General features: G+C 52.6%; 1 protein-coding gene across 2 annotated transcripts in view; it reads right to left on the bottom strand.

Moving 5' to 3' along the window:
- CFDP1 (craniofacial development protein 1) overlaps window positions 1–15,648 on the bottom strand; it is a 54,469-nt gene that overhangs the window by 22,932 nt on the left and 15,889 nt on the right. For both annotated transcript variants that reach the window (XM_083851914.1, XM_083851913.1), the window contains exon 5: window positions 14,611–14,715. In XM_083851914.1, coding sequence (XP_083708040.1) covers window positions 14,611–14,715 — 105 coding nt within the window. The remainder of the gene's footprint in view (window positions 1–14,610; window positions 14,716–15,648) is intronic.

Raw genomic sequence — 15,648 nt, 5'->3', positions numbered from 1 at the left:
GGGGAAGCGAGCAGAGGCACAGCACGTTAGAATAACAACTTTCATAGCTCACACCTACCCGTACCAAACCACAATAGATCAGCTCTAGCTCCGTATGGAAGTAGTGACCCCTGGATGCAAGAGGTAGGGCCCTTCCAAACTTACTGCAACCGCAAAGAATTTTGTCTCTATCAAATATTAAGGAGTTAAAACAGGGCCCTTTGCGAAATCCATTTCATCCTAGTACTTGCTGTTGAAACACCATACTAAGATTTTCCTCCAAGACCCTCATCACGGTGGAATATACCTCTTTCCATCAACGGGTCTCAAGGTTCTGTAGTAGGCTGCATGGCAGAGTTATCCCAACTTTGAACACGGTGTAACTGAGAAATGCATCCTGAGCAAGTAGTCTGAGATCCCCGCAGTCTTCCAGCACGGGAGGAAGGCATCCCCCTGCTGGGTTTGGGCAGCGCTCGGTGCTCCCACCGGGGCAGACACTTCACATCACCCAAGTTCTCTACAACCTTTCTTTCCAAACAGCCAAAGCCAACCTGTGCGCGTCGGGACTCCGGCAGCACTTGAGCCTACCAGAGCTGTCAGCTCTTTCAGAGATAATAATCACCTGTCAGAAAGGCAGAGCAGACTGGGGAAGAAATAAGGGTTAACAGGAGGAAACAGGAATAAGCACCTCGAGTTGCAGCCAAGGCAATCAAGAAACCGAATTCAGCTGCTTCAGTAAGTACCTTTTAATGCAACACGTCCCTCCTCCAGCTCAGCAGTCCTAGGGCGATCCCACAATAGTCTTGTGCCTGGGGCTTTAAATTTGCTAATAAATAGCCTGAGCACTCGTGCACACGATGGATGTGGGGGAGGGAGAAGAAAGATTTCAGATTACAACAAGAACAGCATTTGTCACTTGCTCTAGTTGGTGCGAGAGGCAGTTTCCAGGCTCTTGGACTCGGGAGGAATATTTTCTGTTCCATTCCTGATGTGCTTGGCTGCTTTCTGCCAAAGCCTGTTTTAAATCCATTAATGAAACTAGGCCGAGCCTGCGCAACTTTTTAATCCCCACCAAGTGGAAAAATGGCACTTGGGTATATTTCTGGGAAGGACAGACACCCACCGTTCCCACCGCCGTCGCGTGGAGCGCTGCTCCATGGCCACCTCCTCCAAAGCCACTTTCTCTACAAAGACTTTTCATGCTGTAAGCCATGCCCATCCATCTCCCAGGACTTCAGTTTCATGAGTTTACATCCTTTAGGGACACAAACACCACTGCGAGCTACAACACAAACTGTGCCTAGGACACAGCCTTTCTCCAGAGATCTGGAGAGGAAATCCTAAACCCTTCCCATGGAAGAAAAAAAAAAAACACAACCAGAATTATTCCAGCACGTAAGAGGAAAACCCTCTTTTCCAGAGTGTTTATGTTAAGGCACTAGTAGGCTGAGATTCTTCAAGAAGAAAAAACACATAACCTAAGTTAAAGGACACCGTGACAGCTAATAAAATGGGCACCAGTTCTGTTAGAGCAGCAATATTTTTGGCAGGGGTATTTTAAACCTAACCTCCTGTTCCATGAACAGCAGTGGCCTAAACGGGAAGGATTGCTGAGTCAGCTTCTGCCTCAGGCTTCACAATGTGCTCTGTGTTTTCCAGCAGGCTGTAATCTACCAGGAAAAGCTGAACTGGCTCGGAGGGGATGAACATAAGAGCTTTAAGGAAATCTAGGAAGAAATGTATGAAACTGAAGCCTCTGTTTAATTAAAAAGCTGAGGGAAACGCTACCACAGGGTCTGGGTGAGCAGAGACCACCAGCACTAGCCTGCAGGTGACTGCAGAGATGCCCTACTGGGACCCAAAATTGTTTTGTTTTTTTCCCTCAACTCTAAGCCACAAACGATGACGCTATCTGAATAGTCCCCAGAACAAATGTGCATGCAGAGCAGCTTGTGGAACAGGAGACGCTGCAAGGCACCCGTTGTACAAACCTCCCATCTAACCCCAGCCCTCCCTAAGAGCTTGTAGGGAAAAATGCAAGTTCAAGCACAAAGTGATCCTTCCCGCAGTGGCTTCCCTGCCTCTGGAAATCAGGCTCACTTGGGAACGATGAGCATCCTTAGCTGAGACTGGATGCAGTTCCTCCTCCCCGGCTCCAGCGCTCAGCTGCCCCAGAGCGGCCGTGGCACGCGGCGCTGGCGGTCAGCGTTCGCATCCTCACCTGGTGAGCTGCAGCCGAGCACTCTGACACAGCCCTGCAGAAGATGCAACAAGCACAGCACGGTGCGAGGGGATAGCAGGGCCACAGCAGCCACAAGTCGGACCTTGCAAAGGAGCCACAGCCTGCAAGAGGTGTCACGCACAGATCTGCTCTGCCTGCAGCATCTTGTGCGAGAAGCCAGGATAAACTTTTACATTTAAATAAAAGGAGCTTCCAGAGAAAATCCACTTCCTCTCATTTAGTCCTTCCACATTAAGTGAAATTTCAGCTTAATTAAAAGAGTGGGTCGTCACCCCCAACACAGCATGGCTTGAGATTATGAAAAAGCTTCATAAGCTCTTCTCTCTTCTCTCCCACCAACTAAGGGGCTCCTACCCTACCCGCAGCACGTGCACACCAACCCCTGACTATGTGCTCCTGCCCGATGCTCGCGGTGCTGAGACCTCTCTGGCACAGGACCAGAGGTGGGTCCTCTCCTGCACAGCTTCACCCTGCCCAGATGAGCCCCAGCCTCTGCTGCCCGCCTCAACAGCACCCGTATTTCCAATATTCCTCCCAGCAGAAGCTATACCCTAGGCTGGAACAGCCTGCAGAAGTTAAATAACCACCAAGCATCTCTGTCTTCAGCAGGGGAGGAAGGGGGCTGCAATCCCGGAGGAAGCAGGCGCTGCCCAGCAAATCCTGCTCTGGGAGAGCTGGTTGGAGCTGGCACGGCAAGGCACGGAGCAGCACGGGTTTGGAAGCAGCCTGCAGAGAGCCGTGCCTCTGCTTATGAGCCCTCCAAGAAGCGGCAGGTACGCACCGCGGGCTCCACGGCACGCACAAACCACACGAGGGGTCCCATGCTGGAGACGGGGCGAGAAACCCCGAGTGTTCTCACTGCAGATCAATGCTGCCTGTGGCTCTGAGTCCTAAAAGGACGGGAGAGATGAGCTTAGTGCTGGAAGCTGTTTTACAGGGAGTTTCTCAGCCCTTATCATGCCTTCTGGACGACCGCTGGGCTTGATTAGCTGACGAGGAGCCCACGGCAGAACCACGCAGTCCTCTCAGAACAGAGGCACCGCGATTACAACGACCTACCACATCCAGCTCGCCACGCCTGAGCATTTCCAAGGAACAGGGTCTTCACCTTTTCCTCTACAGCAATCAATCCATAGGCGCCTGGATTTCTGGGCAGCTGCTTTCTTTTCAGTTACATCACAAATCAAAGTAAATAAGAAACTCTCTGCCAGGGGGCCTTTTCCTAAGACTCATTCTTTCCTGTATCTTTCTGTTCCCATTCCCAGCCCTACAATTCCACAGCCCGTGCACCCAAGAGGACCCCGTCCATTATTCCTGCATCTGAAGCACATTAGCACTTTCTTTTATTTTGCACAACACCGAGACCCCCGTGGCATTCAGCAAAAGCTCTGAGCTAATGCTTGAAGGCTTCCCCGACTGTCACAGCCACAGCCCTGTTGTATTGGTATCAGCATTTAAAATCAACAGGCCCTTTTCCTTTCAGCACAGGCCGAGGTTCCGGGTTTATCACCAACGGCAAATAAAGTTTAAAAAAATACACACGCACAACCCGGGCTCAAGGTGCACGCGCAGAAACGGATGCACTGACGCACTGGCCAGACTGCTGGTACCCACCCTGGCGCTTATCTCCACGTACGAGGAAGAAAGCTCGCTCACGCGCAGATATATGGCTCTGCAGTTTGCCCTTGGTTAAGCTGGGAAGTGCCATAAATCAGCCACCGTGCATCCTCGGATCCGGAAGGCAGACCTAGAGAGAGCGGGAGGGCAGCAGCAGACTCTGATTAAGCAGCTCCAAACACAGCCACGTCCTAGTGACATCTAAATCCAGGCCACTGGAGCAGAGCTCAACCAATTTGCCGGATTCTGGGAAGTTCTGGTGTATTTTTAACCGGTTCAAACAGTTTGCTCAACAATTAGCCGCTGCAGTTAATTATTCTCAAAGAAAGGGAAGGATTCTTCGGTTCTTGAGGCCTCCATCTGAAGACTGGGTGAAGCCCTGTACCAGAGGGCACACAAAGGTTTGGCACAGGGGTGAGCGGGGAGAAACGTGCCGTGCCAGAGCTGGGGGCAGGTGAACTCAGGAGCATTGCTGGCCTTCACCCTGGCAGAGATTTTAGTTGAAATCTCTGGGGTACACAACCGGGACAGTGCCAAACATTTCCACCTATCCCAGTAACCATCAGCAAATACCAAAAACCCGCTATTTCGGCTCGGTTGCTTAAGAGAATGGTGCTGGAGCCTCTCCTGCGAAGCACAGGCAAAGAAAGGGTGCCGAGGGTTTGTGTTTTTCTCATCGCTCCTCAACACAGATCAGCAGAAGGAGCCAGGGTGGGCTCGTAAAGGCGCCGTGGTCCCGTGCACGCTGTCCAAAGCTGCTTCAGGCAAAGAAGTCTGCGATGGTTTAGTCTGCCAGCGTGGATGGGACTGGACCGTGCTCAAAGCCCTCCTCTTATTCCAGGCGGGGAGCTGCCTCCAAATAACCTTCCTGAGTGACTTGGGACCCCGCACTTGTACTGGCTAAAAAATAAACGAGCTGACTCAGGCCCCATCCCGACACAGACAGGGTTTCGGATGGAGCCCACCAAGTCCCCAGCTCCTGAGCTCTTGGAGCTTCCAGCGGCACAAGGGGCTAAGATCTTCCTCCTCTTCTTACAGCACAGACAATAAAAACCCCTTCACGATATGCAGATTTTCCTCTGTGTACTACCTGTAGCTGTAACCTACGGCACCCTCAAACCTTGGTGTCTGCCTGGGAATCTGACTGCTGGAAGCCGACCGGGCTCGCGCTGCCAGGGCTGTGCCCCTGGGGCTTGCCCACAGCACAGGAGGTGTGGAACGGGGAGGAAAAGCAGAGCAAGAGAGATTGAAGGCAACTGAAGGCTTTGCTTTGGGAATCCTGCACGGAGCATTACTTGGGAGTTTCCAGGACCACCCCAGGATGCTTTGTTTGTAAGTTTGATGCAAAGACTTGAGGCTTCATAGCTGCAGTGGCTGATATCCAGCCCCTCCCCGGCTCATCCCGCAGCAGACAAAGCAGCAGCTCTGGCACAAAGACGAGCGCGTGTAGGGAACGTGCCAACTTCTGCCGGGCTTTGCAGCCCCAGGATGCCGCCGCACTCCAGGTTTTTCCCAGCCCGGGGCAGAGCCCATGTGGATTTACGTTCTGGGTCCTGCCAATATGATCTCACCGCCTCCTAAAGGAAGAGTATGGCCAGAAATCCCACAGCCAAAGAGGACATTTGTGTATTTGCTTACAGGCATCGGACTGGACATTCATTACAGGTGACTTCAGCAGCCGAGGACCATGCAGCATGGACACCTGGCACAACGCAGAGCAGGAAGGAATCGAAGCTGACTGAGGGGTCCCTGCTCCCTGGGACACAAGGACAAGCACCAAGTAAAGGCAGGGTAGTGCTCCTCGTAATGGCAGTGCTGTTTGCTTCCCAGCCAGCTCCCCTATTGCTAAAGGAAGGAGACAGGAGGCTTTTTTTTTTCCAGGAGGTATTTGTTACAAAGAAAGTTGAAGAGAGTCAGCATCCCTCTGACGCAGAGCTGATGGTAAATTAATATTTAAATAATTTAATTATTAATTAAATAAATATTAAATAAATAAAATAATTAATTTAAATATTTAAATTAATATTTACCATCACCTTTACTCCTGAACGCTTTGGAGAAGAGCTAGTAGGAAAACTCCTACGCATTTGTCTGTGTGCAGATACTCTGCCCCCGTTAACAGTCCAGTTACCTTGCCCTGCAGTCACAGCACTTCGGTTTGGGTGTGAGAGCCCCTGCTAAACACAACGGCCACAAAACCCTACAGCAAGGAAGGAGACAGCTATCACGTACAGTCTCCATAGCCAGCCCGCAGCACACGACCTGTCTTGCACTGATCCCTTTGCAGAGGCCATGTAATTCTCTACAAGTTGTTTTGTTTCCAAAACAAATGCTACACACTCTCCTTTGACTTGGGGAAGTAGGAAAAAAAATCCCCCACAACGCAAACAGCCAAACACTGCTGGCGAGGCTCTCCAGTGAGCGCGTGTGAGCGGAGAGGAAGCGGAGAGCCAGCAGAGAGCCAGTCCAGCTTTCCAAAGGGTTATTGCAAACAGCAGGGAGGGAAAAGGGATTTTACACATTAGGAAAAACACCACGATGGTGCCGAGCTTAAAGCAAACGCTGCACAAGAGGCCCTGCACTGTCTGTTTAGCAATTCTCTAATGTAAAACGTGAGTTACAGAGCAGGATGGAGACCCTGCCAGCGGGGTTGATGCTGCAGGAGCCGTTGTAGCCTGGTGCTGCACAAAGGAGCCTCCACCTCCGGGAATTCACACGTGTATTGGCACGGCAGCACACCGGCTGTACATCACTTCGCTTCAGATGTCACAAATCCGGGGGCAAGATCCACAAAAAAGCACCTGAACCCTCCTTGGATTTCAGTGAGGGACAGGATTAAGAGCCTAAACACCTTTGTGGGTTCTGGCCTAAGCAACTTGCCGTGCGTCATCCTGAGGGTATGGCAAAGCCAAGGACGTCCCTGCGTATCCGCCTCTGGGGAGTCAGCGATATCGTGCACACCAGCTGCTTCGCCAGGCTTCCTGCGAGGAGAAATCTGCAGGTCACAGATGAAGAGGCAGGCACGCTGCGTAGCAGCCATCCTGGAAGGAAACAGCACGGCCACGCCAGAAAATGACTCTTTCGGTGCTCTCCCAAGAAAAGTTTAATAATCTCATCTTTCATTCGCTTACGCCTCTGCTTTTCTGCAACGCGTCGCCGTGCTGGCTGCGGCGGCTCCCGGGGAGCAGGGAAGGTTCGCCTGCCTCTAGCAGCAGGAAGGGGGCAGGGGGAGACGAAGCCTTCGGCTGAATTCCCACCGGCTTTAGGAAAGCCACGAGCTGCAATCAGCCAGCCCCTGCTGCGGGTTGGCTTTAACCCCCTCCTTGCTGTTGAGCAGGCGTCCAACCTACCTCCTAACAGCACGCACAGCAGTGACGCACGCCGTGTGCTTGCTCAACCACAAGGCACAACAGGCAGCACCTGAACACCAGCCATTTGCTTTCTCCCTGGGTTTTCCAGCGATCAGAAAGGTGGAAATTTCTCCTACACTTGCATTCGGGGCTGTTCCAACCCGGCCTGCTGCTCTCAGGCCTTCCTGCAGCTTAAAGAAAAAAAAAATAATCGTGCCACAGTCCAACACTGCACATGCCCAGGACTTGTTACTTCAAGAAATACCATCATTGTTCTCAGCCCAGGCGGGTTGGCGATGAACAGACGTCTGCATTGTCCACCGGCTGCCTGGGGGCTTACAGCAACAGCACTGGAGTGCAGCTCCCAAAAGGGCATCAAAGCTGCTGCCTGGGAGCAGGTCAAAGAGTCCTTTATCTACCTTTGCCAATAACCGGTGGGAGATGCTAGGAGAAGACCAAAAAGAGAGGGCACAAAATGCATCTTTCTCGGGGATTCCCAGAAAATCGAGCGGTCTCCAGCAGAAATATTAAATAGATCAGGTTCCTCGGCTCCCTGCCCTGGGGAGAACCAGCGCCCTTGGGCACCTGGAGAAAGCACAGCCCCGTTATCGGCCCGGGCAGGGGGTCCCTTGGTGCCAGAGCTGCCCCCAGGACTGTGCTCGCTCTGCAGAGCGCAGCGTCGAGGGCTCCGGGGCAAAGCCAACCAGGCAGCAACCCAACACACCGGGAAGGCTTTGAAACTCTGCAGATAGGGAAATGAAGCACTCCACGGCTTGGCAGAGCGGATTAGAGCACTCTGGAGAGCCCCAGACAGCCTGCAGCTTGTTCAAGGTGCCCTTTCTGTTCGGCTTGTGCACCAAATACTCGAGGCTCTGGGTTGCAGACAGGAATAAGGGAAGTGAAAGTCTGGGAGCTTCCTCACCTCCACACCAGGACTGCAAGAGCTGAAGGGCAAGCCGGCCCCGCTAACCAGAACCCGGAGGAGGAAACCCCCCTGGCTGGCACGGCCACGCTCGCTCAGGGATCGCTCTGGAAACAAACAGAGGAACAGTTGCAGAGAGTGCTGCCAACTGGAGGGGTTATCGCTCCCTCCGAGAGCTCAGATTCGCACCAACATCTCCATTAAGACAGAAAGCCAGCGTTTCAGTCGGTTCCCATTTAATCCTAATTGCTCGACTTCATGTCTTGATCTCCAGCGAGCCAGCCTGGGCTTGCCTGTTTTCTAAGCCTAGCCCTGCGCGAGGCTGACAACCCAGCAGCAGATCAAAGTTTTGGCTAACAAACCCGCTGGAAAATATTGCTGTGCTGATTTTCCATGAATGGAGCCACCAGTACGGGATTTTCCGTGAATGAAGCCACCAGCAGGACTGCCCGAAAGCAGGGTGCCCCCCGTCACTGACTGCCCCTCCAGCCTCACTTAGCTGGCTCATTTTTAATGAAGAACGGTTCAGCTGCACTTTTTTTTTTTGTTGACATGGGAAAAAGCGAGGAAGGCGAGTGTGGGAAAGCAAGCTGATGTAACCAACACAAGCATCTGCTATGGGGGAGACGCCGGAGGGACGTGGTGCAGCTCAGTTAATGCACAAGGAGGCACGATAAAAGCAAAATAAGGCAGGAGTGGAAACAATCTGCTTAGTATGCTCCCCCCCAAGCCATGGCACAGCTGGGAACAGGAGCCCTTCACATCCACCTCCAGTCCCAAGCTTTAACCTTAAAACAAGGCTTCCCCTCTCACCTCATTGCAGCCAGACCACAGCTAACACGGAAAGGTGCAGGGGCTTCCCTCCGTAACCTTGCGAGGGGCCTGGAATACAAATACAGCTGGCTTCGTTCCCCATTAGCAGTTAATTTCCTCAATCATTTTCACTGAGGGAGAAGGAGAAACGCTCGTGATCTAAGAGATGAAAGCAAATGAAAATAAGCCTCATAAAACCTGCACTGCCCTAAGGGAAAACGGCCCCACGACTTTCATTGGGGAACTATCAAAGGCCCCGGTCTGGTGGGGGGTTGTTTGTATTTTATAAGACAGATGCTTTAGAGAGTCTAAGTCCTCAAATAGCTGACATTCCTTTCTGCTGAACCTCCAGCAAGGCTGGAAAAAAGAAACAGCTGATCCCAGTTAGTCCAGCCCGGGGATTCAGCTCAGCCACATCAAGACGGAGGACTGAAGCACGGCACGGAGCCGTACAGGCACCGCTGGACTTTTCTTTCCAACACCATGCCACTGCCCCGAGCAAAAGCAACCGCACGCTTGCTGGCATACCAAGGCTGCGGGACAGCAGGGGCTCGAGCTAAAAATCTCATTCATTTCTGCTGTAAACCAGAGGCCGGGGCAGATGTTGACTCATTCTGCCTGAGAACGAGCACAGATTGCTCCTGGGAAACTATTTGCGAGGAGGATGTGTAGCGCACGTTTCACTTTCGGTCTGGGACATCGGGTACGAGGCTTGCTCCACGAGATCCCAGAGGGTGAGGGTGTTTGGCAATCGTAACCTACAAGTGTGGAAGTGTGGCAATCGGCGTCGTTTTGTGGAGGAGGAGGAAGACCCTTCTCTTCCACACCGAACCAGCCATTGTTTTCCAAATTTCCAAACTTCCCTTTCCCTGCCCACGCAAGCACCTTGCCACGCCGATCCCCATGGGGTAATTAATCCCAGTCCACCTTGCAAATAGGCCAGGATACTCTAAAGAAGCACACAGCCTCATTACTGCATTGATTCAGAGTGGATTTGCATGAACCAGTGGGCAGACACTAACAAGGAATAATTAAAACAAATAAAAAAAAGGATTTAAGACCTAAAGAGAAATTGCTCGCCTAGATCAGCTACCGCCACATTTCATTTTTCACAACCAAAGTGCATGAATAGGAAATAAGTGGACCTGGCTCTAGGGCACACGAATATTGCCCCTGGCTGGTTCATCCTGTTGTGCACAGAGAAATATGTCATGTACTACTCACGTCCAGACGTTTGGCTGCAGTGCAAGGGGCTGGGACTTCCCCGTCTGAGAGAACAGCACTCTCTGGAGCACAGCAAGGGAAGCGCAGGAGGAAGCTGATGACTGAAATCCCTACCAAGAACAGAGCTATTCCACGGCTTCAGTGACTATTTAAAAAAAACCACCACCTCCAGCTACCCAGAAGGTCTTGATTATTTGCTTTATTTGCATCTTCGTTCAGCCCGGACATGTAAAACGTGCAAGTTTTAGCTAAATAACCAGTTGGTGCTGAGCTGGAATTGGAATGCAAATTCCTGCTTTCTGAAGGAAAAAGGCCTCAGGGGCTGCTGTGAAATGAAGCTGCTCCCCGGAGGCACGAGTGCTGCAGCACTGCCTCAGGATCATCTGAGGTTCACAAAACCTGAAGAGCCTGTGCCTGCCTCACCAGTGCCCGTTTAAGATCCCAAGGAACCCGCGTTAGACATGGCAGCAAAGGGACCCAATTAGCTCCAGCCTGGTCATGCAGAAAGAGAATCTTTTGCAAGAAAAGCTTTGGATGCGAAGCAGCCTCTAGAAGGAACCAGGCTCGAGGGGAAGCGTAGCTTCCAAATTACATTAACGAGTCAGACGCTGCAAATGGGCTCAAGGTCCTCCAAGGACAGCGCAAGGAGCTGACCCATCCGTATCCTCCCACCAGGACTGCCACCATTTCTCCTCCCGCACATGAGCTGGGAGAGAAGCCGCGCACAGATGTCTTCCTGCCGAAATCCCTCTGCTCCAACAGTAGCACGCCGCAGAGTAAATGACTTCCAAAAGCAAAGCCCTGAAGCTTTTCACACCATTTAACGGCCAGCCTACGTGAGCTGCTCTGTTGGAGACTAGGGGAGAAAAGCACTCACGGCGAAGAGGCTGGCAGGTTATCTTGCTCTCATTGCTCAGGGCAAGCATTTGTCTCTGGGTCAGAGCTCTCTTGCACTGTTCCTGCTGCCAGGTCTTGCACCGAAGTCCAAACCCTCGTGGACCAAGCTCAGCCCTGGGGTCAGCAAGCATGGAACCTACCAAAAGCCATGGGAGCAGCGCTGCTCGCTTCCAAGTCGGATTTCACCCTGCGTTTCTACCAGCCTGCAAGGCGTGAAGAGGCCCGGGAGGTCACGCATCCACCGCTGTAATTCCAGGCAGGATCAAACAGAGAAGCAACAGCTGGGCTGAGCGAGCAAGTCCACGTTTAATTACAAGCCGCTTTGGTAATGAGTGAACGCGAGAACAAAGCCAGTGCAAAACCTCCCTTTTTCATCCTGGCTCCTGTTCAGGCCATGTAGAAACAGCTGCCTAGAGGGGGATCTCAAATAAGATCCACCAGCAGCACTTTTTCCCTTTCATCTCACACATTTTTGTGATTGCCACAGAACCCCCATTCCCTAGGGGAGGTCGCTGTGCTTTGAAAAGCAGCGAGGACTGAGCAGGAGGACCCAAACCTCCGTGGGTGCCTCCCAGCCCTCGCTCACCGCCCTCCTCGTGTCACACACACACACGTACGTGCACACAGCCATTTTGCAGTAAGCTGTGTGGAGGCTTTCATTTGCTTTAACGTCCTCCAGCTATGGCAGGGTGTTGCAAAATAGGATTACTAGCAGCAGGAAGCAGCTCTCGGAGCACCAGGGCTGCCCGTCGAGCTGTTGGGTCACACGCTGACGGCCAGGAGCTGCTCTTGCTGCCTCCAAAATGCTCAGGAGTGGTGACAAGGTTAGGAAACAGGCCCTAAGACACACACACAGAGGCAAGGAGGTTTGTGAACGCCAGGAGTCATCCACCAACGTTTTGTGACAGCAGATGAGAAGCGATCAGGGGATCCCCTCATCACATCTAGCTGATGCCATCTACCAGCAGCATGGGAACGGGGCTGGAACCCAACACCAGCCCCAAACCCCGCTGCCAAACCCAGCCCAGCTGCCACAGCGCTCCGAGAGCTGGGTGCCACGGGAGGACACGATGGGAATCGTCAGGAGGCTGGGAAACCACCGAGGCCCTGGGAAACGAGGGCTTCTGACCTCTCTAGCAAAGCCTGCTGCGAGAACCGGGTGGGATGTTTTGTACTCCTGGCTTTAATTACAGCCAAGTGTTTAACTTGCTCCCCTCCAGCCACCCCCGTGTCCCTTACGAGCACGACTCCGGCTTTTTATAGCGCATCCGGTACGGCCGTTAAACACGTCCAGGAAATGCACTTTCAGCCCCAAACATCCCTGCCCTGGACCAGTTAGCTGCAAGGGTTTGCAACGCGGGGATGCAGCACCGGATGTTTGGTTTTGTGACCGCTGCTTTCCTGGATTACTTCTGCCTGTTTAGAGAAAGGAAATTCAATAAATACAGGGCAGGCTGGGTGCATCCAGAAATAATGCGAGCTGCTTGCAAGGTAAAGGAGGAAAAGCCACATGGGGAAGCAACTCTGAGCCGCTCAACCCCCTGTACGCAGGGCAAGGTTTATTTACTTTTTTGTTTTATTACAGCTGACATAAAGCTCCTGGAGGCTGACATCGGCTCGCTGAACAGCGGATGTCCACAGGCACATCCAGAATCACAAATTATGTGCACTGCAATGCCTTCTGGTGATGCTGACCCTGACGGGGACTCTCGCTCAATGCACAAGGGAGAAATGCATCCCATCCTCCCTCATCTGTACTGCACGTAGCCCAAGGACACCAGTGAAGAACCACCAGGACACGCTGGGCTCTGTCCTTCCCCCCACCAGGGCTTGCAGCTCCAAGGGGAGCAAAGTCAGGGCTTGGATGATAGCTCAGCACCTAAAACCTGCGTAATTTTATTAACGCACGGGACCTGCAGTTGGTTTTAAAGAGCACCGCAAGCCTGGCAATAATTTTCTCACCTGGAAATACCCCAGTTAGCTTCCCGGCTGGAAGCATCCCCTAAGTCCTGAGGAGGCATTGTGTTTTCTGGCAGGCTCAGAGACCAGCCTCGGGTACTATTTTAAGGTGGAAAACTTCCAGATGGAGGGCACACGCTGGCCAGGCTGCCCCAGAGTCACCTGCTGTACCTTCAAGAGCACTGGTGGGCTCCTCACACCGAGGCGACGCCTCTGCCACAGTGCCACCATCCCATTACAGCATATTCAGCAGCAGGGCTGGCTGCTTGGAAGGAAGGCGAGATCCGCAGCCCTGAGCGAGCCAGGCAGCCTCATATTCTGGGCAAGCGACAGTCACGGTGACACCAGGCGCTGGCACGCTGAATGACAACCTAATTAAGGCTAATAAGGGCTCTCCGAGCGAGCCACTGAACCTGCCTGCACTCAGAGCAGCGGGGAGATCGCCGGGGGGACTGAGAGGGGTTTGGAGAGACAGGAGCGCCAGCAGCCTGCAGGGCAGGGAGCTGCCACCCGCACCCCCTCTGTGGCTGGCCACAATGAAGCAGGAACACCGATCCAACCCAACACAAGGCTCTCCAGCACAACGCCCCCACGCCACTTAGGTTAAAACCGGCGAGCTCCGCAGGGACAAACCGTCGTGTGGCACGGAGAGCAGCAGCCAAGCTACGCTCGTCTATTTGTTCATTCATCTCAGGAACAGCAGCTGCTAAGTCACGCACACGCTGCACACTGCGCTCTCGGTACCCTGATGTAGCCACGAGCTGGAGGCACGAGTGACAATCCAGCTGCAGGGAGTGAATCGGGCCCTCTCTCGGGGAACGGCAGCCTTAAATCACGCTGGAGAATGGCTCTGCAGCAGATGGGAAGGACAATGTATGTATTTGACGGGCCTTGTTTCTGCGTGACCAGCTCGTACCCAGCTTATGTCTTTCAGATATAAATGCAAGTGACTGACTTAATAAAAATCATTGTTGGGAGAGGGGCAGCTCCTCCACTCCCGAGAAGCTCGCGATCTCCCAAGCTCACCAAGCAGCACACAGTGACATGTCAGAGGCCCAGACCTGACCCCTCTGTATCTCTGAGGAGCAGCATAATAATCTCGGAATTACGTGCCAGAGCTCGAACAAGAAGCGTCAAATCCACACTGCAATGATATTAGAGAACATCGGGGAGGCAGAAACATGTCTCATTCACACCCCCAAAGTTTGTAAGTCACAGCCCAGCCCGTTGTGGCTTTTTATGGTCCATGGAAGCAGCTTTCAAAGGAACTGCAGGCAACCTCAGGCATGTTTCTGGGATACCTCCAGTTCCATCACGCTGCTCAAGACACCCAAAACAACATTTCCTTACTGGGATGAAGGATTTACGAGGATTGAGAAATTCAAGTCTGCACCTATGAAGTGAGTCACTGGGACTCACGGCTCGCTTCCCCCGCTTCCCTCCCCACAAATCATCACACCTTCCAGGCTTAGTTCTGCTCCCACCGAAATCCTGCAGAAAACAAATGTCAGGTAGCTTAAATATCACAGGGCAGAGCCTGCAATACTGACCGGAGCGCCATGTCTCTTGCTAAAGGTCCTTACTGGGCAGAGAAGCCACAAACTCACCCAGAGACTGTTGGGAGGGAAGCTGGAGCTGACGACTGCCACTTCTCTTGCTGCTTCAGGAAAGATTTCGCTTCTTTTGAGGTTGAGTCCACTTCTTTAGTCACTCTGTTGGAGGAAACAGACAAACCGGAGTAAGGCAGAGCCAAACTGACAACAGCAAAACCGAAGATCCGGCAAGGAAACGCGGAAAACAGGTCCAAGAGCCGGGCTGCTGAGCACACCACCTGCACAAAGATCACCTCCGTCAGCTGCAAGCTGAACTTCCACCTTGTTGAGACTTCAGTGCAATTACAGCCCCTCTATACCCACAGAAGAAAAAAGGAAAGGAGCAGCTAATTAGAGCTGGGGGAAGGAATTTTTCCGCACGAACAGGAGCGCTTATTCATTCAAACGGGCCAGCCCCACTCCAAACTACTGAATGCTCTGCTCAGGTCACCGGGGGGCAACTCCAGCCTCTTAATTGGGCTCTTGATGTCCTCATTTGTTGGGCAGTGAGGCAGCTCTTCTGCGACAGCTGTTCTGCCACCCACCGCACGCGGGCTTGGCCACATCTGCAACCCACGCCGGAGCAGGGAGCCTGGCGCAGGGGTGGGGAAGGAGAGAGAAAGCTCCGACGAGGCAGGATGCTGAAACGTGCTCTCATCTTCCAGTTAGTTTTTGTCTGAGGCCCTCGGGGTGTAAAATACTGAACTTCAAAAACAAAATTATAAATCTATACGGCACCTACAATAGGGAATGGATTACAATCATGAGGAAGAATCTCCAGAAAACCACTCAATAATTAATTAATTGTTGGAAACCCCGGGTACTTTAGCCCCCTCCTCTGCACCGCCCTGCCTCCAGCAAGACGCTTTTCACGCTTTCAGTGGCTCTTAATGAGGTTACCCTGGTTTGCCAAGCTAACAATTTTGCTCCCTTCAATAACAAATCCGTAAGCCTCTCCTGGGCCCTGGGGCTCGATCTGCGGAGAATGAAGACCCGAAGGAGGCAGCCTGACTCACGGCTTGGTCAGCCCAGCATCAGGCCCCTTTGCTGAAA

This window comes from Anser anser, assembly GCF_964211835.1.
Source record: "Anser anser genome assembly, chromosome: 11".
NCBI lineage: Eukaryota > Metazoa > Chordata > Aves > Anseriformes > Anatidae > Anser > Anser anser.
The sequence above is the reverse complement of the archived record's forward strand: the minus strand, read 5'-3'. Positions and strand labels throughout refer to the sequence as shown.